Raw genomic sequence first — 27468 nt, 5'->3', positions numbered from 1 at the left:
ATGAAGCCATCTGAGTCGCAGCGGCGTGGGGGCGAGCAAAGCTGGTGGGGGAGTGCCCCCCAGTACCAGTACATGCCCTTCGAACACTGCACCAGCTACGGACTGCCCTCTGAGAATGGGGGCCTCCAGCACAGGCTCCGCAGGGATGCAGGCCCCCGTCCCAGCGCCCACCCCACGCAGGTAAAGTCCGAGGGAAGCAGGTGGGGGAGGGGGTGGGTGAAGACACAGGGGTGTGATGGGTTGAGGGAAATTAGGAACTAGGGGGAAAGAGGGAGCAGTGTTGTCTTTTTCACTTAAAAAAGTCCATAGCAACGCGTTCAAAATACGACAGCCCTTCGAAGGCCTGGGCCCAGCTCCGTGCGCCGTGCCCGAGAGCCACACGTCCTTTTAGATAACCTTTCCCAGCGGAATACTGAGCCCTACGGGGGACGGCAGAGCCACCCATGCACGACGAGCCCGTGCTTATGTAAGCTACACAAGTGACTGGCCAAGGAGCCCACGCCGGTGCGTGTGCGAGCTCCCTCACACCCTCACCCACGCGCGGCACCACCCTGCACCCGGCGTTTCAGTTAACGCAGCCCAGGCGCCAGGGCCCGTCAGCCCGGAGCCCCCTGCCTGGAGCGCCCTGCCCGCCGGCCCTGCCGCGCTGCGGCGCTCAGCCGGACCCAGCCAGCACGGACTTGGCGCCTTCAGTGCTTCCCAGCCCGCTCTGGTATGGAGCACCCCTGTTCCTCCCCTCCACCGGCCCGGGACCCGCAGGGGTGCACCGAGCTCCACGTGTAGTGCCTCCTCTCTGTGTCCCAGGTGGGGCGTGGAGGGAAACACTGCCCATGAGCTGGGGCGGTCAGTGTGCGCCTACCCACTGCCCAGGCTTCCGCGCGCGCTGCTCGCGTTGCGAAATCAGATCTCTTCCACCCGGGCTCTCCCAGCCCAGCCACTTGGCCTGGCCTGACCCTGGCCCCAGAGGACTGCCTTAGTGCAGTGGGGGCGGGGCGGGCCAAAAGCAATTAGAGCCCTCGCTCCCCGCACAGTGAGCACACCTGGGGATGGGGTGGAGAGGGGCTACCAGACCCGAGGGGCGCCGTCAGCCCCCTTCACATTTTGGGGAGCATCCACCTACCCTGCTCTGGGAAGAAGAGGATCGACTTGCCTTCTCATGACTGGTTCCTATCTGTACATACAAGTCCAGGGAGTGAGGAACAGGCTTTCTCCAAGCTGGGCTGAGCATCTGAAGGCCTCCACTAGGGCTAGATGCACCAAGGTGCGCGGTGCAACCAGGAGTCACCTGCTGGTCTGTCCTCGCCCTGCCCACGTCGGGATTCCTAGGAGGGAAGTCAGGGCAGGGGGTCTGCGGATATTAGAGAGACAGGCTGAGACACAGTAAGCAGAGTGACAGGGGAAACATCTTGTTGCCGCAGATACCCAGTCTTAGCACAGTTCTTCTGTCGCTACTGCAGAGTATGAATTGGCCTCCTCGTTGAAGGCTGCCATCGACCGAGATGAGTACGGATGGAGAGAGAGTGAGGATGGACAGACAAGGGTGAAGGGTGGGAAACGTGCGAAGGGACAGTGGGGCGTCGAGGGCAAGGAGGACCACAAAGGGACCCTACACAAGGCCCTCGACACCCAGGACTTTGAAGAGCTGTTCGTTTTTTCCGTGCGTCTGCGGGCTTCCCTCTGTCCATTCCTTTCGACTCCTCCACAAGGCAGACACTTCTCATTCTCCCCCTGTCCAGATTTATGGCCATCACAAAGATCAATTCTCAGACAAGGAGCAGGACATGGGGACGCCCAGGAAGAGGGGCTTCAGCACTACCGTGGACAGCAAGGATGAGGACCACTACTCTAAATGTCAAGGTGAGGGGGACGGAGGAGCACCGTGACCTGGGACTGGAGGAGGCACGCGGCTCAGGAGAATAACTTGGATGTCGGACTGCGTTTAACCTTCCCCGCCCCCGCCTCCGCCCACATACACCCCCAAAGCCCTCCTCCCAGTCCTAAGGAGAGGGGTCTCTCCCCATCTCCCTCCCCACTCTCCCTCCCACCCAGCCCGAGGAAATGAGCCCAGCGGGGAATGGACCTTGGTGCCTCCGGAAGGGGTGAGGGCAGAGAGGCGAATGAATGAGATGTCTAGACAAGGCCCCCGCTCGTCCTCAGTTACATGCGTGACATACCCCTTTCTCTTCCTAGATTGCGTCTGCCGCCTGGGGCGTGCGGTAAGGAGAAAATTAGGGGAAGACTGGATCTTTCTGGTGCTTCTGGGGCTGCTTATGGCTCTGGTTAGCTGGAGCATGGATTACGTCAGTGCCAAAAGCCTTCAGGGTAGGTTTTCCCTGGCCCCGCCCCCTCTGGGGCGCTGCACAGAGACCAAGTAGGACTGGCCCAGGGCAAGGCCAGACCAGCCCCAGACCATTTATCCTGCCCCTCCACCTGCCGCCCGCCACGCTGTGGGTGCCCCTCGAATACCGTGACCTACTCACCCCAGTTTGTCCAGGGCTTTCCCAGTGTGGGCACTGAAGGTCCTGAGCCCCGGAACCCCCTCGGGTCTGGTGGCTGGTCACGCGGTGGCCGCTAACATCGGTGCCGCAGTGCCCGCGCTCCAGCGTGGCTCCCCCGGCACCTCCGCTTCCCAGGGGTGCTGGGAAGCTGAGCGGATGGGGGCGTCTCTGGCCACCTGGGGCTCCCCACGCACGTGCCAAACGTGAGGGGTGCTGGGAAGCTGAGCGGAAGGGGGCGTCTCTGGCCACCTGGGGCTCCCACGCACGTGCCAAACGTGAATAGCGCCATCTCGCGAGGTCAAACGCGACAGCCCCCCACACCCCCGCCCCGCCCCCCCCCCCGTGCGCATGCTCCTTGCACTCAGTCCCCGCGCGGCGTGGGGTGACTGCAGCACCCCAGCGGGCCCGCGGGGCCTGACGCGTGTCTCTGCAGCCTACAAGTGGACCTACTACCAGATGCAGCCCAGCCTGCCTCTGCAGTACCTGGTCTGGGTCACCTTCCCGCTCGCTCTCATCCTCTTCAGCGCGCTCTTTTGCCACCTCATCTCTCCCCAGGCTGTCGGTAAGAACTCTCCAGCGGATGCCCCTCTGTCACCTCATGATCTCGTTGTCCCGCTGACCCTTCGGCCCCGCTGCCTCCCTGGCGCAGCTCCTGCACCTGCTTCCCCACGGGCGCCCCCACACAGCCCTCTCCCCGCCCCCGTCCCCAGGTCCCCCCCGCCTGGGTGTTCATCTCCCTTTTAGCTTCTGTCTTGAACCTACGAATATTCGTTTTGTCATCCTCTTAGGATCTGGGATCCCCGAAATGAAGACAATACTTCGTGGGGTTATCCTGAAGGAATATCTCACCCTCAAGGCCTTCGTGGCCAAGGTCGTGGCCCTGACTGCAGGGCTGGGCAGCGGCATTCCTGTGGGGAAGGAGGTAGGTGGGCCCCATGGGGGCGGGAGGTGGGCGGCCTGCAGGCAGAGGGCAGCTCTCTCCGCAGGCCACGTGGGCACGGGAAGGAGAGCCAGGGCCCGTCCTGTGCGCTGCAGGATGATTAGCAGCATCTCTGGCCTCTACACACTTCATGCCCTAGCAGCCCACAGCCGTGACGCCCGGAATGTCTCCAGGCATTGCCAAATGTCCCCCAGGGGGCAGGATCTCCCCCTCCAGTTGAAGATCACTGCGTTAGAAATGCTCCAGACCAGTGCCCTTGTTTTAATATGCAAACGCCGAGGCCTGGAAGGAGGCTGTGCTTTCTTCAAGGTCGTACTCAACGCTCTCGTTCTTGTTCCACTGTAGTCGATAATCCACACTGCAGCCAGAGTCCTCTTTTCAGAGTGGAATCAGTAATGTCTGACCTTTACTCAAGACCTTCTAATGGCTTTCCATTCTTAAAATAAAATCCACCCTCGGAGGCCTGCGATGGCCTGGCTCTTCTCTGTTTCTCTTCTGTCCTCCCAGGCTGCCCTTCGCTCACCGCGTTTGAGTGACAAGGCCTTCTTCCTGTCCCTCAGCCCTGCAAGCTTGCCCCCCGCTCAGGGTCCTGCACTTGCTGTGCCCTCAGCCTGAGACATCGTCCTGGTCCTGACTCCCACGTGGCTCACGCCCTCATTTCAATAGGGCAGCACTCAATTGCAACCTTCTCTGAGCACCTCTAAACCAATCCCCCCTCCCGCCCTTGTCTGTCTTGTGTCTCTCTGTCCCCTTGCCCTCCCTCAGGTTCTTCCTACCCCTTAGAATTTTCCGGAATGATAAAATGCCAGCGTATCACCTCCCTTCCTCCCGGAGACGAAGCTCCGTGAGAGCAGAACTGCTGTCTGACTCGCCGTTCTGTTTCCAGGACCTAGTACCGTGCCTGGAGCAATAAACGTCAGTCCACGGAATGCCACAAAGGCTGCCTCCTGGACCCCCGCTCCTGACCCCTCCCTCGCCTTCCTTCCCTCTCCCAGGGCCCTTTTGTCCACATCGCCAGCATCTGCGCTGCTATCCTCAGCAAGTTTATGTCGGTGTTCTGTGGGGTGTACGAGGTAAGGCTGAGGAAGTAAAATGAGGCGGGGCCGTGTGTCTTCGGGACCTCGGGAAGGCTGCCTTGGCTCTGGGCTGGCCGCGATGCTGAAACGGGGCATGGCGCTAATCCGTGCTCCCTTCTTGTCCACGCGCACACCCCACAGCCTATCCTCACTACCTGAACTCCCTGTTCATCTAGCGTGCGTCTGTCCAGGAACGCTGCCCTCCTTCTTGCTCTGCACCCCTGCATCGGGGCCTGCACAAGGCCGGGCCCTCTGCTCACCTGCCAGTCAACACGCCCCGCCGTACCAGCTCCCCTCCACGGCTCCCTCCTGTGCTGCCCCTGTCCCTTCGTCGTCCCCGGGCCCCCACCCCATCTCCCTCTGACTGCCCTCCGCCCCAGCGCTCTGCCCTCCCTGTCCGGCCTGCTTCTCTGTTGCAGACCATGCCCGGGCAGCTTGACTTCCTGGCGTCGGCCTGCGCGGTGGGCGCGGGGTGCTGCTTTGCAGCCCCCGTTGGAGGCAAGTCCCACTTCCTCCCCATCCGGGTGGCCTGAGCATGACTCAGAAGCGGTTCTGGGTGGCTGCCACAAGCTTTGGGGTGGACGGGGGTGCTCGCTGACAGGACTGGTGAGTGGGCATTCAGAAAGTGACCCTCGATCCCAGCTCCAGGTCTCCAGGCGCCCACACTTTTCTACCAAAGGCCTATGTGTTCTTTCGAGGCCGGCGGCTGTCTCGTGCGGGCGTTAATGGTGGTACTGCCTGTCTGAATTACTGTCCTGTCTCTCTTGCTATTGACACTCCTCCCCTGATTGTCCCTACCTCCAGCCCTGCTCTGGTGACCATTCATTGGCTTACATGCCCGCCATGTATTTGTCTAACTTTCATTTCATTTTCTATGTTCGGCCTGGCGCTGTGAGGTCACTTCCTGTGTGCCAAACGCACTGAGTTTCTCCTGGCCTGCGAATCGCGGGGGTCGGGGAGGTGGGACCACTGTGATTGCCTGTGACTTAAGCCTGTCCTTCTGCCGTCTTCCCCTCCCTTGCTTGTTCTCCTTTCCTCTCTCTGTGCCCCCTTCCCCCACCCCCATCTCTCTCTTGTCGGTCCCCTAGTAGCAGCCATACTATTACGCCGACATGCTGACCGTGGGCTGTGCCGTGGGCGTCGGCTGTTGCTTTGGGACACCCCTTGGAGGCAAGTGATTTCCTCCTACACCGGTCCACTTGCCTGGTCTTACCGCCTAAACAGTTGCTGTCAGCGCCCCGAGTGCAGATGTTACCAGGTAGAATAAGGGAATAACCAAAATAGCTAACTTTTAGTGAGCGTTGACTGTCGTTCTAAGCACGTCATATTTATTCCGCCAAAAGCTGTATGAGATCGAGGTTACGGAGGAGAGAGGAGGGAACTGGTTACAGAGAGAGCGGGCGACTTGAGCAAGGTTGGTTAGAAGCAGAGCCAGAAATTAAAACCGAGGCGGGCTCCCAGTTCCCCTGCGTACATTAAAACCTTTTTCGTTTTGTCGAATGTTTTTGCCCTCCGCTTATTACATCTTCTCGCAGGGGATGCTGTGTACTTTCTTCTCCGATGGAAAGCTTGCATTTCGTTGTGCGTTTTTAGGGACACAGGGGTTTAGGTGGACCTTATTTAGACTCCCGGTGGGAGTTGAAGGATCACTGTTCCTTGATTGCAGTGTAAAGCTGAGTTGAGCTCTTTCTGCACGTGAGACAAAGGGTGACCTTTCAGATTGCTTTCCGAATGACCGTCAAGCGGAGCATGGTCAGAGAAAACAGCCCTGTGTGTCTATTTACTCATCAGTATCTTTTGTAACCAGATTAACAGAGCAGGGATTATATGGACAAGTCATTGGATTGATTCACAGGTGACAGAAAGGACAGTTGACAATTGAAGAAACAAATTTCAGGGAAGGCACACGCCTCTCGAACACACCAGCTGTCAGAGGCAGCTCTTCAGTTGTGACAATGCGACGGGTCTTTTTGTGGAGGAGTCTTCAGGTAGCTGAGACGGCTTGGCTCCAGAGTGGGGTGTGGCTGAGCCTTTAGAGTTCACAACAGCATGTCGCGCCGCCTGTCCTGACCCGTGCCGGCGCGCACAGCGTAGGGAGAGGAGGTCCGCCAGCGCGTCGGCTGGCATCCCGTTCGCTTGTCTGTGGTCACCTCTTGTCGTTAGCATCACCGGTCCTCATTAGTGAAGGGTAGCGTGTTCGAATCCCTGCACACGCTAACCGTTCGCACTTCCGTTTACGCCGACTCTCACCTTTATTTACTCTTTCGCCTTACATACCTGGAAGAACTAAAGGACGTTTTTAGACAGGTAGATTTTTTGTTTGTTTGTTTTTAATCAGATTCTTTTGAAGCGAAGAGGATCTGAATTTCCTGCATAAAAGGTGGCTCTTGCCACAGAAAACGTTAAGCGTCGAAAAATTAAGGTGCCGTCTTTAGGATGTTTAAGTGGCAAATATTAGATGTACTTGCAAATGACAGTACTTGACTGGTTTTTTTTTTATATAACATAGTCTAATTCTAAAAGAACAAATTAGTATTAAGGTAACTTATGCACTATCTAGTCTTAAACCCTTACACCAATGAAAGAAATAGACTTCAACGTTCTACCAAAATGACAAACATCTTCTTGCTTTCATTAGGTATCCTCTGAGCTCTGTGCCCTCTGGGGACTGTGCTGGGTCCTATGCTCTCAAAGTGCTCACCTTGAAAGGGTGGACAGACAGGCAAGCAAACCATCACTCACAAAAGTACCTCCACGGCAGCCTGAGATCATGTTTGATATGAGACTTAAGTGATAAGTAGGAACTCGGGAGGAAGACGGACCAGAAGAAATAGCATTTTGCAAGGTCAACATCTGGAGACTGTAATTAGAGTCGATGAGTATTGCTAGAGGAAGCAGGGGGAGGAGTAGATAGGAAATGAGTCTGGACAGGTAAATGAGGGCTAAATCACGAAGGTCCTCGTAGGTCATGCAAAAGAATGCAGATGTTATTATTCTCAAGGCGAGAATTTGCCCAAGTGTGTTTTTACAGGACGCAGTTCTTTGTGGGGTTAATAGCTGGAACATGGGAAAAGGGTTCCGAGGTCAAATAAGTTGAAAGATGTAGTGTTGAACAAGGGAGTTTTTTAACCTGGGAAAATTATCAGAACATTTGATGTGCGGTCAAGCATTGTGACTGTCTAGTGTGGCTCAAATTCGGTATCTCCCGCCGAATCCCCTTTGCAAGGACTTTGTCGTGGGACTCAGCATCTCATGGACCTGGCTTTGGGATGAAGGGGAGCCGTGGAAGGACTTTGAACAAGGAAGTGACATGGACGGCTCTGCATGGTCATCCAGTCCCTTTGGCATATGCATGCAGGATAGAGCTGGCCTGTGATTGACAGGATTGATCTGGGGTTAACAAGAAGACCATTTCCATGGTCCTGGTGCTGAGTGATGAGAGACTGAACCGGGCAGAGGCAAAAGAGATAGAAAGGGATGAAAGATACGGGCAAGAGAAAGTAAAACCGATGCGACCTGGATTTTACGGGAGGCTCTGAAGGGTGAGGGAGAGGGAGGAATCCGGGCTATCTCCCAAGTTTGTCACAAGGAAAGTTTGGTGAAGAGTGGCACTTAGTAACCAGGAGAGGGAAGGCAGGAAGGGAAACAGGTCTGGGGAGTAGATAGCTTTCACTGCAAACGCGTGGAGTCTGAAGATCCTGTGGCGTAGCCAAGTGAGATCGAATAAACAGCTGGGTCGGTGAGTCTGAAGTTCAGGAATTGGGCTGAAACCGTAGCTTTGTTAACCAGCAGCCTTGCGGGGGGTAGTCGAATCCACGGGCGTAAATGAACTTGAGAGAGAAAGCGTGTCTGCGAGTAGCAGGAATACAAGACCAAGGACGAGGCCGTGGGTCGGGCAGAGACAGCAGGGCAGAGGAGAAGAACGGAGAAGACCCAGGGTGGGAGGAGAGAGAGAAATCACAGCGCCCAGGAGGCCGGAGCGCTTCCAGAAGCTGTTTGTGTTTTTCAATGCCGTGTTTCCTTTCAGCAGCACATTTTCTGTTTGGCTCAGGCTAATATTAAAATTAGTTCTCATTCCTGAGTATACAGTGACAGACTGTTAGGGGAAGTGTCCCAGAAGAACTACATCGTGGGAAAGAAAATCTAGCAGCCTAGAATTTCAAAAAAGAAAAAAAAAAAGGTTATAAAATATTCATAAGTTGGATAGTTTTACACCCAGACAAATCAAAGCCAACTTTGGTTCTGTTACTGGTAAAGAAATGGAGAGAGACTTTCTCCACCCCGTTCTCTGCCGGGCCGAAGCCTCCTCGTAGGGCGAGGAGCAGAAGGGCGGTTGGCAAAGCTCCGTCTGCCCCACATTCCACGCCTTTCACTCTGCTTTCTGAAATTCCACCCATCCTATCCTCTTCCCCCCTTTCCTCTCTGTTCTTGTTCATCCATAGGCCAGGCATTGAGCCTGGTTATGTACCAAGCACTGTATTAGGTGTTAGGGGTCCAGGGGACTTTGAGTCCCAATAGGGGAACTCAGAGATGTACACTAATAACTACATCTGACAGCGGCAGGTGCTCCGATAGTTCAGAACGCAGAGAACGAGGTGAGCGAGGGACTTTTTCTACCTGAGGAAGGGGATTAGGATGGCTTCCCAGAGAAGGTAGCATCTGAGCTGACCCTCTAGGCGTCTTCTGCCCAAATGCCGCCACTATTCCATGAGTAACCTTTGGGCCACTCTCCCCTGTGACGGTCACCTGTCACCTATGGAAGAGAGAGGCGGGGGCCCTGTGGCTTTGAATATACGACAGGGAAAAGACAGTGGCTGGCACGTGAGGTGCCACCTGAAGATGGAAGAAGGTGGTGGGAGCCGGTCTTTATCGGCCAGAAGCCGTTCGCCATGGAGAGAAAGGGGCAGACCCGACCTCGTTGCTTCGCATTCTGGGGCCAGGCCTCTTCTCCATTGATCTCATTATGTGCTACATTTTCTCTGTGTTTTTTTTTTTGTTTGTTTGTTTTTGTTTTTGTTTTTGTTTTTTTAATAAAGATGAGGCTTAGCTAGGTTTCAGATAGTTCTTTGCATCTAATCAAAGTCCACTCCCTTATTCTTTATATGCTTAAAAATTTTCTTCGCGTCTCCTGAATCTCGCTTTCTGGGCCCTCAGAAAGAGTTCCTGGCTTTGCTCCCACCAACCCTTGCTGTTTCTCTCCATCTCTGTCTCCCCGTTTCCCGCTCGGGTATCGGTTCTCAGGAACAGTCCTGTGTAGGACTATTATGAATTAGTTTTCCTCTACCTCACCCACCTTCTTAAGTACGGTGGTTTTTAACTTCTAGCCTCTTGGTTTTTTCCCTGTTATGGTCCTTTTAAGTCAAGTTTTTAATATTAATATTTTTAAAATTGTGAATGAATCCTCTACTCTCTTTTCTTGGAATACTGAGTACTGTCAGCTCTGCGAAGCCCTTTCCTATTCATTTTTCCTTTTTTTAACATTTTTTTTTTCAATTACAGCTGACATTTGATATGACTTTGTATTAGTTTCAGGTGTACAGAATAGTGGTTAGACCCCTACTCATTGTTCTTATTTCGTTCCGATGAAGCTGTCCTAGGGTGCCCGGGGCATGGGAGGAGGGCTTAAGATCCGAGGGGACGTCAGGGAGGGTCCCCCAGTAACTCTGGGGCTCTGCTTGGCAGCTCTGAGGAGCCCCTGTTCTGGGTAATTTCTTCCCCGTAACTCTCCTTCTGAAAATTTTCAGCGACCCTTTGATCCCTGTGAGTGTCTGACAAGAGTGAATCCCACCCAATCCTGCTTTTCCCGGAGAGGGCACAACCCCCTGGTCCCCGTGGGGTCCAGGTCCCCCATGTCCCATCATCTCTGTATCTCGTCAAACCCCATCCCCGGTGTGGTTTGGAGCGGGGGCTCCAGGAGGTCATTAGCTTTCCCGCGCCGTGAGCCCTCGTGATCCACGCTCGGGTCCGCAGGCTGGGAGCGTGGGCGGCAGCCTTCAGCTTCGCGTGCTCCTGACCCCACTTCTGCGCCCCGACAGGGGTGCTGTTCAGCATCGAGGTCACCTCTACCTACTTTGCCGTCCGCAACTACTGGCGAGGGTTCTTCGCGGCCACGTTCAGTGCCTTTGTGTTCCGCGTGCTAGCCGTGTGGAACAAGGACGCGGGTAACGGGGGCCCTGGGGCGCAGGCGCGTGGCGCAGGGAGGCTCGCGATGGGGTGCGGAGGGAGCCTCTGCGGGGCGGTACAGCAAAGGGACCAAGACCCAAGGGTGTAGGACCGGCGGCTAGGTCTAGGTCGCGGAGCAGGGGGGTGTGGCTGTGCACAGGGAACGGAAATCAAGTAGGAGACGTGGGGGCTGGTGGGGGGAAGGGGTTGATGCGTAAGGCGGGCCGCCTTGCGGTGGGGTCCTGCGGCGCCCCCTCCACGGTCCTCGATCCTCGGCCTTTCTCTCCTGTAGTCACCATCACCGCCCTCTTCAGAACCAACTTCCGAATGGATTTCCCCTTTGACCTGCAGGAGCTCCCAGCCTTTGCAGTCATCGGGTCAGTGGGGTCGCCTCCTCTGGGAGTGGTGAGCTGGGGGCGGGGGCGGGTGTGGCTTGGGATCGGAAGGGACCCAGGCCGGGGAAGCAGGTGGGGCTGACAAAGCCGAGGTGGCAAATTTGGGGAGGGGGGGAGGCGGGTAGAAAGGGAAGGAGGTTGCCTGGTGTTTGCCCCCGCCACCCCCCCCACCCCCACAAGAACCGAGAGGCGAGGGTGTCATTTCTGTGTGACGTCCACCCCCCAGGATTTGCTGTGGGTTCCTGGGAGCTGTGTTTGTGTATCTGCACCGCCAAGTCATGCTCGGCATCCGAAAGCACAAGGCCCTCAGCCAGTTCCTTGCTAAGCAGTGAGTCACTACCCTGCCCTTGCCCTCCCCACGTGCCTTCTGGTTTCTGCAAGAGCGCCTCCTCTTCAGTCTCTGTGGAAGGCATCAAACGCCTTTCCATGGCTTGGAGTCAAGCACGGAAGCCCTGACGCCCCACTTCGAAGTCGGCGTTTCGGTGGAGAGGATGTACTGTGCGTAAAGGGCTGAGACTGCGTAGGACTGCAGGAGACGGCAGCCTGCCAGGGTTCCGCGTGCTGCCCACCGTGGGCTGGCGAAAGTCAGGAGACAATTCATTTCATTCCTTTTTCAGTCGCCTGCTGTATCCCGGGGTCGTCACCTTGGTCATCGCCTCGTTCACCTTTCCACCAGGAATGGGTCAATTCATGGCTGGAGAGGTCAGCTCGAGGGGGGTAGGGGGGTGGGGGTCAGGTCACTGAGCCCATGACAGGGACTAAGCTGGGACGTGGATGCACAGAAAAGAGGAAACAGCGCAGAAGTCCCTTGGGCTTCTGAGCACATGTACTTTTGCCCGAGGGTAGAATCTGTCCCTGAGAAAAGAGCAGAAGGGACCCTTGAAAAACGGGACTGGGAATCAGTTCTCTAAGAAGAGGAAGCACCGAGCATCCCTGGAGAACTGACCCCTTTGCTTCCTCCTCTCCCAGCTGATGCCTCGTGAAGCCATCAGCACCCTCTTTGACAACAATACGTGGGTAAAACACATAGGTGACCCTGAGACCCTGGGCCGGTCGGCTGTGTGGATCCACCCACAGGTCAACGTCGTCATCGTCATCTTCCTCTTCTTTGTCATGAAGGTACCTCCGCCAACAGGCCTGCCCTCCTAAGCTTCTGCTTTCTACTCAGGGTCTGCATAGGGTAGGAGAGGGTAACACCGCATCTGCTCTTCACCCAGCCTGAAAAGAAATAGCTTGGAAGCCAGAATATAAATAAATCGCTCATGTGTGTATGGGAACGATATGTAGGTTAACCGTTCCCTTCATGTCAACTCATAGATGTTGCCTTCCAAAGGTTCTGCTTGCTACATTATTAAGACATCACAGCAGTCAAGTAAACAAAGACAAGATAGAGTTTAGCAATATAGATAACTGTTTAAAAACCTCAGATAAATTAACCGAATCCCCCACGTATTAGATAATTAAGCACTCCATTCTCCTTCCATCTGATTATCCATTTTTAGATAATTTGCATATCCCTTTTTCCTCAGGTCTAGTGGGTAATCTCTTTTCTAGAATTGCAAAAGAGATTAAATATTTAAATCAATTTTATTAGTGACTATAAATAATTCGTATAAATGTTATTATTCTGTTCAGGTAGTGAGCCTGTGAGGATTTAGCCCTTCCCAACCACTTCCTTCTAACTCCAGTCAGGAAACAAAAGCTGATCTTTTTCTCCATCAGTTTTTTTCTCAGACCTGCCCGTCAAAGATCATGTGTGTGTAGGCTTCTCAATGACCACCTTATACGAAGATATTCTTATTCCCACCCCTGGTCGTGACATTGATTACAATTGCCAACTGCATTTTTTTTTTTCTTTTTTGATGATTGCCTTGTTACGAATAGTGTCTCTTGCCTGAATGAACATTTTCCTCTGCATTGTAGGGCTCTCATTTAAAAGTCCATCCACACTGAACTTTCATGCTTCTGAATACCTTGCTATCGACTTAGTCTCATTACTTTTTATGAGTCTATATTTCCTCAGGATATGAGTCACAAAGTGACATTTACATTGGAATGGCTGTAGTGGGTTCATTTATTCATATATTCAATAAATGTTATTATATACCTGCTAGTTGCCAAATATGTAATACTTAATCATTGATATCTGACAAATCTTATGCTTAAGGTTGAAAACAATTGTCAATAGTCTTACGATTAGGGCTACCCAGTGCTTGACACACCAGGTTCCAACACTGTAACTTACATTCTTAGGATTTGCTGGGGTTTCTAGAAGCCATATTTGTATATATTCTTCCCTATTTCACTTTAGGTAGATCAATTGGGTCTCTAGTGTCCACATTTTGCATACTCATGTTATTAATTGTATCTTTTTTTTTTTTGATCATAAATAAATTCTCAGTGTCTTGTTAGGGATTTTTTTTTTTTTTGGACTTTCATTATAGAGTTCATTTTCCCTAATTTATAAATCCTAACTTCCCATAATTGGTTAAGTATACGAAGCCATCTGTAGTAACCAAGTCCAAGTTTTGGTGGCAGCTCAGAATAATTGTGTTTTTCTGATATTTCCCTGGACCGAACTATCAGTTAACTTTGGGATCACATATGCTTTTAAAATGTCAAGCTTTTGAAATTTTTCTGAGAAACAAAATATCGTATTTTTTCAACATTTTCCCCACACCTCATTTCACCTGTTAGGATTGCCAGGAATGTATCTGGATTCCAGCTCTCGGATTAAAGTTTATTCTGAGAAACCTACATAGAAAGACTCGCCTGGACGTCACTGTTGTTAACTTCTCACTGAATTACACCCCTGATAGTGTTTACATCATACGTTTATCAGGAAAAGAAATTCACACACCCCCTGGGCCCAACAGTTTGCATCAGGCCTATAATATTCTATAATATTAATGAACATAAAACCATTCATTACTATAAATTCATGCTATTACTCAGTTGTCACTGCTTCCGGCATTTTTCACTGTTCTATCGTTGGACACATAGACATTCTCTTATTTTTTCCAGAGTGTGAGCAATAGGTTATATAGCCAAATAAAAATATAAAAGTGACTAAAACTACAGATAAGATCTCAGTTCAGATACAATCTCAGTTCCGATCTTTTATAATATTGAGGAAGGGAACTTGCATCTTCCTCAATCTTAAGACATTGAAAGTATCATTATGTTGTGAGCGAGGAGCTTTTACAATGAGTGTGAATGTAATCACAACTTCTCAGTTTCCCTTTCAGTAAATCTCACAAGATTACCTAGTATGTGGAGTTCTGGGCACAGCCTGAGGCTCTGTCAAGTTCTTTTGTGTCGGATCTTCATATCCTCCTTCTCGTGAAAGGTCTGAGAGAAGCGGAATCTGATTTCATTTCCCAGTTCTCTAGAACTGGGTATTTAAAACCTTGGAAGTTATTTGTGTCCAATGTCACTTTCTTTCTGGATCTTTCTTTTCAAGAACCAATAGCTCAAAAGTGGGCTAATCTCGTGTCACTCTTTGTGCTATAGGATTCGATACTTCAGAGTCCTCTGATCCTGATACTGTTCTTACACATCTCTTGGAGGCTAATCTAAAATTCATCCTCTGATATCGGACCTATTGGCCACCTGTTGATCTGTAGTCCTGGAACTTTTAGATTGACCCAAGCCTACAAAAAATCCCTAATGGCTTTTCAAAATCCCTTATGTACATATTCCAAAGAGAATAGATCAAGGGGTCTCAAACTGTTACAGGTCAGAATCACTTAAGAAGCTTAAACTGCGAGTGCCTAGGAGTCTGTCTCCAGATACTCTTGACGTGGTGGTGTCTGGTCGACTATAATTTAAACCAATTCCCCGTGAGCATTACCGTTGGGTGTTTCAGCAAATGTTAACTCTGAGAAGCCTTTTCTGCTTTGCACAAATACTAGTCGACCAAGCTCTCTCTTCCCTTCTTTCTTTCCTTCCTTCCTACTGACCTACTTACCTACCTGCATCCTACCTACATCCTACCTACATGCACTGAGCACTGTGCCAGCGCAGAGAGAAGGCAGAGATAACAAGATACAGTTGTGTTACACACTCAAGGGATTCTCAGTCTATATTCTCTTCATTTGTACATTTAACTTTTCAGTTCTCAGCTGTTTTAGACAGTAATATTTTTGACACGAAGAGTTTCTGGGATGAAACCTTCTCAGAACCTTTGTCACTGCCTCTTGAGGTCAGCCCTGGCTTGCGGGAATTCTCTCTGAGGTTCGAGAAATGAAGAAATTTATTACTCGTTTGTTTGCAAGGCAATTGGTGCAGTTTTTTAATTGTAAATATTTTGATCCTGGCAATTTGTTCTGACCTTTAGTCGTTATCATCTTTCACCAAATTAGTTTGAGATTGGAAATGACATGCACATTTGTTGCTTAATCTATATATCATCTCGTTTTTTAATTTCTTTTACAGATATTTCAAAAGTTCAACTACTACTCCTTCTCTCCACTCTATGTCTCAGTTCTTCTGCATTCTTTGCCACGAAAGGCTCATCCTGCTTTTTCTAAAATTATCCCAGTTTCTATGAGAACACTACCTGACAGAGTTGGCCTTGGAGGTCTTTTCTGTTCAACTGGCTGACTCACCTGGCTTTCTCTAGGTGCCCTTCCAATACGGCCAGCCCAGATCTGATCTTTTGATCCTTTGTTCAGAGTGATTTGCTGTCACAGGAAACGTCTCAGGCAGGATAGTCTTCACAGCAGGTCCCACCCTGCCCAGTCCCCCCAGCTTCATCATCTGTAAATGGCTTTGTAAATGACCATATGGAAATTCAATTAGTCACAGAGTAAGTCACTAAGACTTTTAAGATGTCTGCTGCTTAGAACTGGGGATCCTTTTCAGAAACATAATCTGACCAGGAAAAGGTGTCTTTCAGCTTGGGACATTTCAGGCTGTTCTGCGGAGGTGACCTTTTGAAGTTAAGAGGGTGTACAGTGGGCTAGGGCCCTTTCAGGGGCAGTGACAGAGGACACCTCTGGGGCCCCACTCCTTGGTCTAGACTGCTTAAGGGCAAATGTAGTCAAATGTAGACGGGTTTGGGGTTAACCACCTGGAAGAACTTTCTTGTAGTGTTGTCTCTGGTAATTTCCTGGCCGGAAAGCTCCAGGTATTTTTGGTTGTGGAGGAAAGGAGACAAGACAGGATGGCTCCCAGGAAGATGAGCCATCTTCGGATTTCTGTGACTCCTGAAGCAACATGGAGGAGGATAATGGAGCGGGGCGGGGGGGACGGGGGGGTGGTTGCTGAGGGTGCACCCGTTTCTTGGGTCTAGTGGAGAGGGTGTCCTGACGCCTCTTTCTACCCCAGTTCTGGATGTCCATCGTGGCCACCACTATGCCCATTCCCTGCGGAGGCTTCATGCCTGTGTTTGTGCTGGGTAAGTTCCGATGGGGAGCCTGCGATCCTGCTAATAGCTGCAACCAAGGGAACTAGGGAAACAAGGAAAAGCTTGGAACGCTGGGAGCTCGTATTTGGTCTTAGCACCGGAGAAGGGATGCGCCCTGAAAATGTAAAGCGTAAGGAACTTGGATCTCTCAGCACCTTCCTGCCTTTTGTCCTCCCTCTAGGAGCTGCATTTGGAAGGCTGGTGGGGGAGATCATGGCCATGATTTTCCCCGATGGTATCTTATTTGATGGCATCCTCTACAAGATCCTGCCTGGGGGCTATGCAGTGATTGGTGAGACACATCCCGCCCTCCTGTAACCAAGTACCTGAGGCCTTGAACGCCCACATTCAAACTCTCCCATGACATCTTCATTCCAGGCTGCACAGTATGGTTTTAATTTAATGCTATTTAATTCAGCTTTTATTCAGATAATCGGCCCTAGGTTCTGACTCTCATTCACATTTATTGAATGTCTATGAGACTTAGTTTCTTCATATAGAAAGGGATTATAAGGATTAAATGAAATAATAGGGATGAAAGCACCTAGAATTGTGTCCGAATGTGTGGTAAGAGTTTCGTTTTTCTTTTTTCCTTCCAAAGAGTCATGGAAACAATATTGCAGGTGACTGGCTTGGCTGCCTTCACCTTGCAGACATGCTAATAGAGACAGGACTTAAGAGCACATGACTAATTGCTGAGAAGCATGAGCTCTGGACTCCTCTCTGCCATTATCCTCTGGATGACTGTAGACAAGTTAGCCAGCTGCCTTTCTGAGCTTGATATTTTTGTTGTTCTAAAGTGACTTCTGAGATATCGTACATTGTGAGAGTCTGTGATTTCTTTTTTATTATGTTTTTATTATGTCTGTTATCCCATCTAACAAAAAAAAAAAAAAAAAAAAAACAGTGTCTAACACAGTGACTAATATACTCTCCAGACCTGCTATGCTTCCTTCCTCCCTCCCATCTTCACCAAAATCCCGTAACATCCAAGGCCGCGCCTCCCCCAGATTCAGGAGCACTACCCAGATTTCTTGCTCGTATGATGACCTTACTCTGCCATAAATTGTTGAGTCAACACCTGAGGTCCAAAGTAGGATGCCGTCACTGGGTTTTAAAATGCTCAGTTAAGAACGATCCAAACTTTCAAAAACAAGGAATAGAGAGGACGTCACGGTCTTCATTTTATCAATGAAAATCCGGGTACCTGTCGAAGGTCCTGTGACTTGTCAAGGTCATGGAACGGGAGCGACATGATGATTTTTCTAGCAGTTCAGCATCTTAGCCCCTACTCTCAGCAGATGGCGTATTGGCACGGACGAGGGTCACGTCCCCTTCATCCCGTGTCCCCCCTCATCGCACCCATGCCAGGGCAGCTCTGACCCACCAGCGCATTCCTGTGTCTCCTTCTAGGAGCAGCAGCCCTGACCGGTGCCGTGTCCCACACGGTCTCCACAGCTGTCATTTGCTTCGAATTAACGGGTCAGATCGCGCACATCCTGCCCATGATGGTGGCTGTTATCTTGGCCAACATGGTGGCTCAGAGCCTGCAGCCTTCCCTCTATGACAGCATCATCCAGGTCAAGAAGCTCCCCTACTTGCCCGACCTTGGCTGGAACCAGCTCAGGTCAGGGACACCAGCGGGAATTAGTCCAGCTCTGATGGGGCGCGGGCGGGAGATTCCGGGGTTGAGATCGATGTCGGGGCCAGTGTCTGGAAGACTGCTTCCTACCCATTTTCATATGCCCATGTGCTTAATAGATACTGTGAGTGATCCGTGCTTGGCAAACCTCATGGGAGGAGTGGAAGGGACGTCAAAGGGACAGGCCTATGGCGGGGCCAACCCCTCCCCTCATCCCCCGCCCCGAACACTTTTTCCCTCCATAGCAAATTCACGATCTTTGTCGAAGACATCATGGTACGTGACGTGAAGTTTGTTTCAGCTTCTTGCACGTATGGGGAGTTGCAGACCCTGCTCCAGACCACCACAGTCAAGACTTTACCGCTGGTTGATTCCGAAGGTCAGTGGGAGGAAGGAAACCGACTCCTGAGCTCGAGGCCGGACCTCAGGCTCCACGGAGGTAGGGGAGGCACTGTGGCCTGGGCCTATCTGTCGGGGCCACCCCGTCTGCAGCAGGAGGCCCAGCCTGGGCTCTTTAGGGAACAGGATCATCCTTAAAGAGAGGAGAAGCACAAGAAGACAGTTAAAACCCAGTGAAGGGAACGCAGTCAGTTCTTACTATCCACTGTAGTTATGTTCTGTAAAGCCGCCATGAACACCGCGTTAAGGGCACGACCCCAAATTGCTCCCGAAGGCCATGCAGGGTTAGGTTCCTGCAAGTCTCTGGTCACATTTTCTTCAGCTAATCAGTGCATAAACGTGTTGAGTGGGTGTTTCTCTTTAAAGACACCTTATTTAATATATGTTGGTCATGCCTGGACAAAACTTCCCTAACACACATATTTTCCCCACAAGGCACGTCGTACATAGCCTTTATGCTTGGGGGCAATTTCAAACGGCGAAATCAGCAACATAAAACACACAAAAGCCAAAAATGTAGCATGAAATGGACCACAAAAAGAACACTTGTTTGCAACAGGAGAGCTGAAAAAAAAAAAAAAAAGAAGGCAGAGCGTCGCTTTGTCCGACCTCAGCTGGGAACGCGGGTGGGGGGCACTTGAGATTTTTTGTCGCTCTGCGTGTGTCTGCGAATGACAGCCGAGGCAGCGTGAATATTGATTTCGGGTCACAGATATTATTTGAGCCAGTAGGAGAATTCGCAGCTAGGGAATCCGCACACAGTGAGGTTCAGCTGCAAGTCCGACAGCCCCTTACGTGGTTCTTGCTACGCAGCCAAACGATAGTTGTTCTTCAGTGCCCGGATCGGCCGATGAAACGGGCCAGGTGGAGAAGAGGGTGGTTTCAGTCAGCGGCGATTCCACAGCCCACTTCCTTCACCTCCTTTCTGCCCACCTTTGGCACTTAATCCTGCTCTGTGTTATTTGCGACTGTGGTTTATCGATCTGCGTCTAACCTTCCTCGCTAGATTGGGTGTTCTCGAGGGGAGAGGTTACAACTTCTGCCTCCCTCAGACTGCCTCCTTGTAGGTATTTACTAGGTATGAAATGACTACTCGCCTAACGTTTGAATTCGTGTAATAGGGAAGAATCGCAGAAGGCCATCTGGAGCCATTAAAATGGTTAGTTCTGATTTTAGATTATCAGAGTATCCAAACTGCTCAAGTCAGGTTGGTTTTTTATTATCCCAAATCCCGGACACCTTCTAAGTGGACCCTAAAGCAGTGTCTCCTCCTTGGAGCAAGGGAACGGGCAGGGAGGTGCGGAGTTTCCTAATAATGACTAAGACTTAACGGCAAGGTTTATCTCAGTACGTTGCTGAGATTTTATGGCCTTAAAACTTAATGAAAATGTTAATTAGAGTAGCAGAATTTCGACCTTCCTGGGAAATGTAGGCATTTTATTTATATCCTAGAAGGACACGGAGTCTTTAAGTGATTAAATGCCTGATATCCTTGTAGACGTCTCTCAAAGTATATTCACATCTCAGCCTACGTGAATGGCTTTTAATGTTTCTTTTTAGGGAGACGGTGTTGATTCGCCTATTTTAATACCAAGTTCACCTACTTGCAAACAAACTATACAAAAATAAGTACAAATTAGCACCAATTAGTGTACTATCAGTTGGGTCTCTAAGTGCCAAACGGGTGAAATAAAAGGGAGGGAGGGAGTGGAAGATTTTTGAAACAAGTTTTTAGGGGGGCACTGGTGTTCTATCCCTGGTTCCATCCTGCCGAGCAGGGGGCAGTCGGCAGGGGGCGGGGCTGGTAAGGAGCAGGACCTCAGGCTGAGCTTGGACCACCCTCAGATTCAATGACCCTGCTGGGCTCCGTGGAGCGGTCAGAGCTGCAGGCCCTCCTGCAGCGCCACCTGTGTCCTGAGCGGAGGTTGCAGGAAGCCCAGGACCTGGCCAGGAAGCTGTCTGAGCTGCCCTACGATGGGAAGGCCCGGCAGGCCCAGGAGGGGCGCCCTGGCTTCTCACCCCAGGGCCGACCAGAGTCCTTTGCCTTTGTGGATGAAGATGAAGATGAAGACCTCTCTGGGAAGCCTGAGGTGACCGAGCTGGACAGGGCCGGGGCAGCGGGAATGATTGGGGCAAAGGGAAAGTAGGAAGAGGGAGCGGAGATGCTGGTCGTTGGGAAAGTCGAAGAGACCAGTGCCCATGGGTCCAGAGGGCTGAAGGAGATTAGGCTGCACATAAAGGTACTGATGGGAATCCAAAGGGATATAGGAATTCTGAACCGGGGAGGAGGATGGAATTAGATTTCCCAGGACATCAGCTGGTAAATGCAGGAAAGCACTAGGCAGCCCCTCCCCCGGAACTGAGAATTTTTACTGTTCCTTTCAGCCGCCTCCTCTTCCTCTTCCTCACCCCCGTTCCACTGTTCCACTGCCCCCTGAAGAGCCCAACGGGCCCCTGCCCGGCCACAAACAGCAACCAGAAGCACCAGAACCTGCAGGTGAAGATTCTCCCATCATGCACCTTCACTCAGCCTGAGGGCTGCTTCTGTGAGGAGGGGAGAAGCTAGGGTGGTGGAGGGTGTTCCTAGTCATTGAGTCTCCACGTTATTGCCCCAAGAAGTGGGGTAAGGGCTGATTCGGGAGGGTAGAAGAGAGGGCGTCTACGGCAGTGAGGCACCTGGAAGTATAAACCTTTTGTGGCAAAGGGTCAGGGGACCACGCGGGAGCCCCTGACCATTTCCTCCCAGGATGGGTACTGCTTTGTCTCCATTTTCGTCTGCTCCCCGCTCATCTCAGGTCAAAGACCCTCCATCTTTCGGTCCCTGCTGCGCTGCTTGTTGGGCAAAACTCGTCCCACAAAGAACAAAACGAGCCAGGTAAGCAGTGTGGCAGGGAGGTGACGGGAACGGGAGCTTGTCTTCGAGGAATGGGCTACTTGTGGTCCTTAGATCAGGAAGGAAGGGTCCCTCCAAGGAGAAGTTTTCACCATGTGGAAGGGGCGATGGGTTGGAGAGCAGGCATTCGTGGCCCCGGCCAGGGAGACGTGGATCTGGTTCCATCAGGAAAGAGCTTGGACCTCTGTCTTTCTTCTCTAGGATTCAGCGGAGTTAGTGGACAACATGTCACCCGAAGAGGTGAGTAAGGGAAGCAGCAGCCCGGGGTGGGTGGTTCTGTCACACGAAGGCAGCTAGCGCTCATCTTCTTCTGCCTTCTTCGTCGCGCTATTGTAAGTATAGGATCCGCATCTCGGCGGGAAGCATTTTGAGAGATGGGAAAGAAGGTATCATTATGGGGAGAGGGGCGGGCGCACCGCTCAGAGGTGGGGGGATCCGGCCGGGTTCTCAGAAGGACTGTCGTCATTTCAGAAGAGGAAAGTCGTGAGTGAGTCTCCACGCGGAGATGGTGCCAGGTGCTTAGATGAGCCTCAGACCTTCCAGACATTAGGGACGTTCTAGACCGGGCAGAGGCTATTCAGGGAGGACCGGCAGCAGCACTAACATGTACATAGCACCAAAACTAGACAGGGGGGATCGCCGCCCGGTGCAGGGCACTCCACCACCGATTGATCAGGGCCCCGAGCCAGTGGACAGCTGGAGAGGGCCAGGAAGCGAGACTGGGGAGAACCACAAATGTTGACAGAGCTGCCTCCTGGGGACGGACACATGCCTGTTTCCCGAAAGCATTAGGTTCTCAAGGCCAGGAGAGAGAACTCCGAGCACACGGAACGGGCTCGGCTGTGAGCAGAGGAGGAATGTGGCGCAGTGATTGGGAGCACGGCTGATGGGCGCGCACCCACGCGGGCGCGGGGGCCCGAGAAACCCATTAGCAGCCGCTGCATTTAGTGAAGGAGAATGCAGACTCGCCGCGAAGGCTGGAAAAGGAGAGCTTTGTAGCCGACCGAACCGTAATGGATGTTATGTCACAGTAAACATCCTATTGGGCATCCAGAATAAACATGCGCTGAAAATTAAAAGTACTCCAGGGTTGGAATGGAGGAGGGGGTGGGGAGTGACGGGAGAGAACGGAAGCCTCCCCCTTTCTTTCCCTGTCGCCCCTCATAACACGTCCACTTCTAACAAATGACTTAGCGGAAAAATGGAGCAGATGATCACAGAGGAAAAAGAACGACCATTTCTTCTGCCCACAAGCAGGAATCAGATGGGTCATAACTGCAATTAAGGAGCGCGTCGCTAGGGTGCTAAAACCCATAATAATACTTTTTTTTTTTTTTTTTCTCAATGCACCAAAGAGAGAAAGCTGGCTAGTTGAGCAGCGAGGCTATTTATGACCGCTGGAAATAAAGTGAGGCCAGGGATAAAAAGAAGATAGATCGTACATTTTTAGTTTATATCTTTCCCAAAGAAGACTTTAGGCAGCTCCCATGTGACCCACTGACATTTTAGAGGTAAAAAAAAAAAAAAAAAAAAAGATTCAACAGGAGTCAAAAATCAGATTATTTGGAACATGGGTTTTCAGGCTAGATCAAGGTGACACCCTTGGCAATATCAAGATAATCCCTACGGGAATAACAAAAGAGTTATTCTACGTCTCCAGAAGTCCCTGCTATGACTTAATTCTGTTAATGTTAGGAGTACACAGAGTTGGCGCTCCAGTTTGTAACGGGCTGAGCTTTCTCAAGTTCAGAGGCAAGAGCAGACATTCTCTTCCCCGTGGGCAAGAGCTAAGCCGGGGGTGGGGGGGGGGGTGGTCCCTGGAACACGATCAGCAGTCAAGGGCAGAAGCCCAGTCCCACCTCCGTGGAATCTCTCAGCAGAGTGAGTACTCGAGCACTCTGCGTTTCTGTCTGTCTTGTTGGAGAGGATTCAATGAGTGAAGACTGCGGAAAGCAATTTGAATAACGCCGGGCCACAGAGGCAGTGCTTGGTACACGTGCGAGGGAAAGAGTTCTGTTGTCGTCGTTTCTTAAGGAAAGGCCAGGAATGGTCACAGAAAGGGTCCGGGAGGACAGGACCAGCCAAAACAGAGATGGCAGGGGTCTAGCCTCAGTCCTATAAATAAATAAACCATCTACCTGCTAGGTGGTCACCATCCTGTGTTATGAGAGCTGACCAAACCCCGTGTGAACCTTCAGTAGGGAAAGATGAGAGTTTCATAAAATTTTAGATTCATTCATGAAAGCCAGAGCTGCACTGGATTGTTTGAAAGCTTGGGGATTGGGGCGTTGTGTCTAAAATCAAGGGGAGAGTTGGCCTTTGTGGTTCGACGCTTCTGTCATAAGCAAAACCAACAAACAAGATGGCTTGCTCACATCAACAAAGCACCACGTGGCTCGGTACAGCTCTCTAAATCCAGCAAATGCTCAGGAGATCTACAGCATAAAGGGCAAACGTGCTCGTATTTCCCGACACGTAGCTGTGGATACCAGTAACACCCTCAGGGAGCTCACAGTCGGGGGGCAGAGGTGAGGTGTGTGGCAATACAGGAGCGAGCACGGGCCATGCCCTTCCTGGAAAGGAGGGTCCAGCTGCGGGAATTGGAAAAGGGGCAAAGCGCGTTGGCCTGCGAGAGCAGTGGGAGCAGGGTGGGCAGATGAGGGGCACCCGGCCCAGCCAGCCGGAGGTGGGAGGCCGTGTCTGAGGGGCCGGAAGCAGTTGGCTTTCACTGGAATGGTGGGTACGACCTGGAGAATAGGGGGAAAGACTGGAAAGATGGGTTGGAAACAGCAAGTGTTTGGGGCACCAGGGGGTGGACAAGGGAGAGGGGTTCCAGCACCGGAAGCTGAACGTTGATTTGGGGCCAGGCGAGGGAAGGACGGGGAGGGGCCTGCCGCGGGGAAGAAGGGAAGGGGTCTAGTGACCCTGCAGGGAGGTCTGTGCTAGTTCATCGCCTGTTTCAGGGTTCTGGCCTCGGGCTCAGAGGGCCGCTCGGGGTCAAAGCCTGGTACCTGAGGTCGAAGGGGACTCCAGTGATACTGGGTGACCGCCCTCCTCCGCCCGACAGATTGAGGCCTGGGAGCAGGAGCAGCTGGGCCAGCCTGTCTGTTTTGACTGCTGCTGCATTGACCAGTCCCCTTTCCAGCTGGTGGAGCAGACGTCTCTGCACAAGGCTAGTCCTTGGCCACTGCTCGGGGCTGCCGGAGGGCGGGGGAGGTGTGGGGCCGGCCCTGTGCTCACCGGCTGCTCTTCCCACACAGACTCACACGCTGTTCTCACTCCTCGGCCTCCACCTTGCCTACGTGACCAGCATGGGGAAGCTCAGGGGTGTGCTGGCGTTGGAGGAGGTAACAGCGATGGGGGGGGGATATGGGGATGGGGGAAACCCCTCACTTCCCTCTCTGTTTCTCATGCAGGGCTTGGGGGAGGGGGAGGGGGCAGCAGTTTGGACGGTGGAATAGCGAGGCCTGCGAAGTCCATTTGGCCACACAGTCCGAAGGGGACCTAGATCTCCATCCCAGACGTAGCCCTTGCGATGTCTGGTGACTGGCGTGGGTTTGGAGTCAGCGCTGGGGGCTCGAGCGATGGTTTTATAGGGGTGTACGCTGGGGAGTCCATGGGAAGAGGGAAGAGATGGGCGGTGGCGGAAGGGGGCCGAAGGTCACTAGGAAGGGGACGGAAGGAAGGAAGGCCTGGGTCCCGAGGCCCCTGCTCCGCAGGCGGGGATCTGGGCATGCCCCCCTTTCCTTTTCGCCTCTTTGATCCGCACGTCTTTCCTGCCACTTGACATCTCCCCTCTTCTCTCTCGCCTGCCCCACGTCTGGTCTTCCCCTCTGTCTCTCTCACACCACCTCTTCTTCCCCTTCCCAATTCCTCCGCGCCTCGTTCCCTTTCCCGCTGCTCCCCAGCTGCAGAAGGCCATCGAGGGGCACACCAAGTCGGGGGTGCAGCTCCGGCCCCCCCTGGCCAGCTTCCGGAGCACGACATCCACTCGGATGACTCCGGGGGGCCCGCTCCCTCCCGCAGAGGCGTGGAGCCTGCCCGAGGATGGAAATGGGGCCGCTGGGCCGGACTCTGCTGCTCCCGCCTCGCCGGACACCCTGGAGCCGCCGCCCTCCCCAGAGCCCCCTGTCTCCTTGGCTCCAGCCAAGGCAGAAGGTGATCTGGAGGAGCTAGAGCTGGTGGAGGGTCCGGGGCCGGAGGAGGAGCTGGCTGACATTCTGCAGGGCCCCAGTCTGCGGTCCACTGATGAGGAGGACGAGGATGAACTGATCCTTTGACCACCTGCTGAGACCACCTCGTAAGGCTGCCGAGGGGCCCCGGCCAGAGGGTATGTCCTCGAGTTGGAAGGATGACATCAATGTGCAATCTTTAAACGTGACAGTGACAGCCTTCAAGGGGGAGCCAGAATGTGCGCAAGGAGTAGCCGTGGTCAGTCATTTGGGCCGATTCCCATAGACCCCCGGCTGACACCCCAGGGGCCTGCTGGAGTTTCCCCAAGTGTGGGCGAGGGCCCCCCTCCCCCCGCCTCTCCTCGTTTCCCCAGGACTCCCTGGGGCGCTCGTCCCAGCAGCTTCCTGGCCTTGTCCCTCTGCCCTTCAGTCTCCACAGGTGAGTCAGGGGAGGCCCAGGACAACTGTGGTCCCATGAGAGCCATGCTGGAGGAGATGGGACCACCTCCGCAGCCCCTTCTTCCAGGGGCCCCCACCCTGGTGGTCTCCCCACTTGCCCACGCCCATTCTCCTAAATTTGCCTCCAGACTCCATCTGGCTCTCACTATCCGTCCCCAAGCAAAGGCCATGACTAGGGCAGCGAAAGGCCAATCCCACGTCCCTGTTTGCCCCCGATGTAAGTATAAAATGTGGATAAAGAGCTTCCAGTCCCGGGAATCTGAGCCTCACCCACCCGAATCAGCACCGGGGAGCCCGCCGTCAGCCTGCCGTTCCTGGAAGTGGCCCCGGGGTCTCCCAGCGCCCAGGAACCCTCGCTTTTCTCCCTCCCTCCTTTGACAGACGCCTTCTTTTAGTCTTGACCCCTCCCAGACCCGACACCCTCCTCCTTCCCCTCCCCTGGGCCCAGTCTCCTCCATTCCCCAAATGAGACACTCAGAGCCAGAGGATGCCACCACGTTCCGTTTAGTGCCATTGAACACAGCCTGGAGCCCTCTCCAGAGTTCCATCCCCGCCCCCTCCCCAGGCCCTGAGAGAGAGGCGGCAGCCTGGGGCGGGGGCCGGCAGTGGGCGCTCGAGCCCACGCCCGCGTGTATATAATCTATAATATTTATATATATTTATATATACTTCTCTCTGTAATATATGTCATAGAACCTCTCTTGGGCCTGGGGTGGGAAATGTCACATTAAGAAAACATGCTAAGACTGGCCATAAAAATGGACGTTCCCCAGACCTGGAAGATGGAACAGGGGCCGAACAGGTGGGGGCAGGGAGAGGGCCGTAAACTCGTTCACCAAGATTCCCTCCTTAACACGAGGATAAGAAGGGGCGGGGGGCGTGGAAGGGGAGGAATGGGAGATTTGGGTTTTCCTTTAATAAAGTGAACTGAAAATAAAAGTGCACCCCCTCCGCCCCCCGCCCCCCACCAAAAGAAAATCATTTAGCAAGAGCAGTCTCATTCACAATAATATAAAAACAGCCCCGTTCCAGACTGCTGTAAATCGTGCTGCACAGCCTTTAACCCCAAAGGAAAAGCGACCCTCCCCCGCCCCGAACGGCCTCTTCCTGCACATGCCCCTCCCCTCCCCCCAAATAGGCTACGAGCAAACCCCATGCACTCTGCCCCCAGCACCAGAGGCAGTTCCTCCCTCCAGAAGTCCTGAGAGGGTCCCAGGCCAGCTCCCTGGGGCTTCTCCCTCTTTGCAAATGCAGACCTTCGGCTGACCTCTGACCTGCACAGACGCCAGCACCCCGGTGGGGGGCAGCACTGGGAAGTGGAGCCCCACCAGTGTATGAATTCTGCTCTGAATTTGGCTCATTCCTTCCCAGCTCAGTCATCCTTGGGCAGGGACGGAAGGAAGGCTGCCTCAAGGAGGGGAA

The 27468-nt window shown here is 52.7% G+C and overlaps 1 protein-coding gene across 1 annotated transcript; it reads left to right on the top strand.

The window, feature by feature from the left end:
* Nucleotides 1–26902, top strand: CLCN1 (chloride voltage-gated channel 1). Its single transcript, XM_016157194.2, has 23 exons — nt 1–180; nt 1737–1857; nt 2191–2322; nt 2932–3060; nt 3287–3420; nt 4434–4511; nt 5606–5684; nt 10550–10675; nt 10969–11053; nt 11298–11399; nt 11689–11773; nt 12041–12190; nt 16403–16472; nt 16663–16773; nt 17895–18108; nt 18369–18502; nt 20368–20612; nt 20908–21019; nt 21318–21397; nt 21617–21655; nt 24483–24587; nt 24676–24762; nt 25324–26902. The coding sequence occupies exons 1-23, from the start codon at nt 1–3 to the stop codon at nt 25693–25695; spliced, it is 2970 nt and encodes a 989-aa protein (XP_016012680.2). The 3' UTR covers nt 25696–26902.
* The last annotated feature ends 566 nt before the right edge of the window (nt 26903–27468 follow it).

Source organism: Rousettus aegyptiacus, unplaced genomic scaffold (genome assembly GCF_014176215.1).
Source record: "Rousettus aegyptiacus isolate mRouAeg1 unplaced genomic scaffold, mRouAeg1.p scaffold_m13_p_13, whole genome shotgun sequence".
Taxonomy (NCBI): domain Eukaryota; kingdom Metazoa; phylum Chordata; class Mammalia; order Chiroptera; family Pteropodidae; genus Rousettus; species Rousettus aegyptiacus.
The sequence above is the reverse complement of the archived record's forward strand: the minus strand, read 5'-3'. Positions and strand labels throughout refer to the sequence as shown.

Coding starts and splice junctions, on each gene's coding strand:
- CLCN1 (XM_016157194.2), top strand. CDS start 1: ATGAAGCCATCTGAGTCGCAGCGGCGTGGGGGCGAGCAAAGCTGGTGG. Junction 11,054..11,297: donor CCAGCCTTTGCAGTCATCGG/GTCAGTGGGGTC, acceptor TCCACCCCCCAG/GATTTGCTGTGGGTTCCTGG. Junction 11,400..11,688: donor AGCCAGTTCCTTGCTAAGCA/GTGAGTCACTAC, acceptor TTCCTTTTTCAG/TCGCCTGCTGTATCCCGGGG.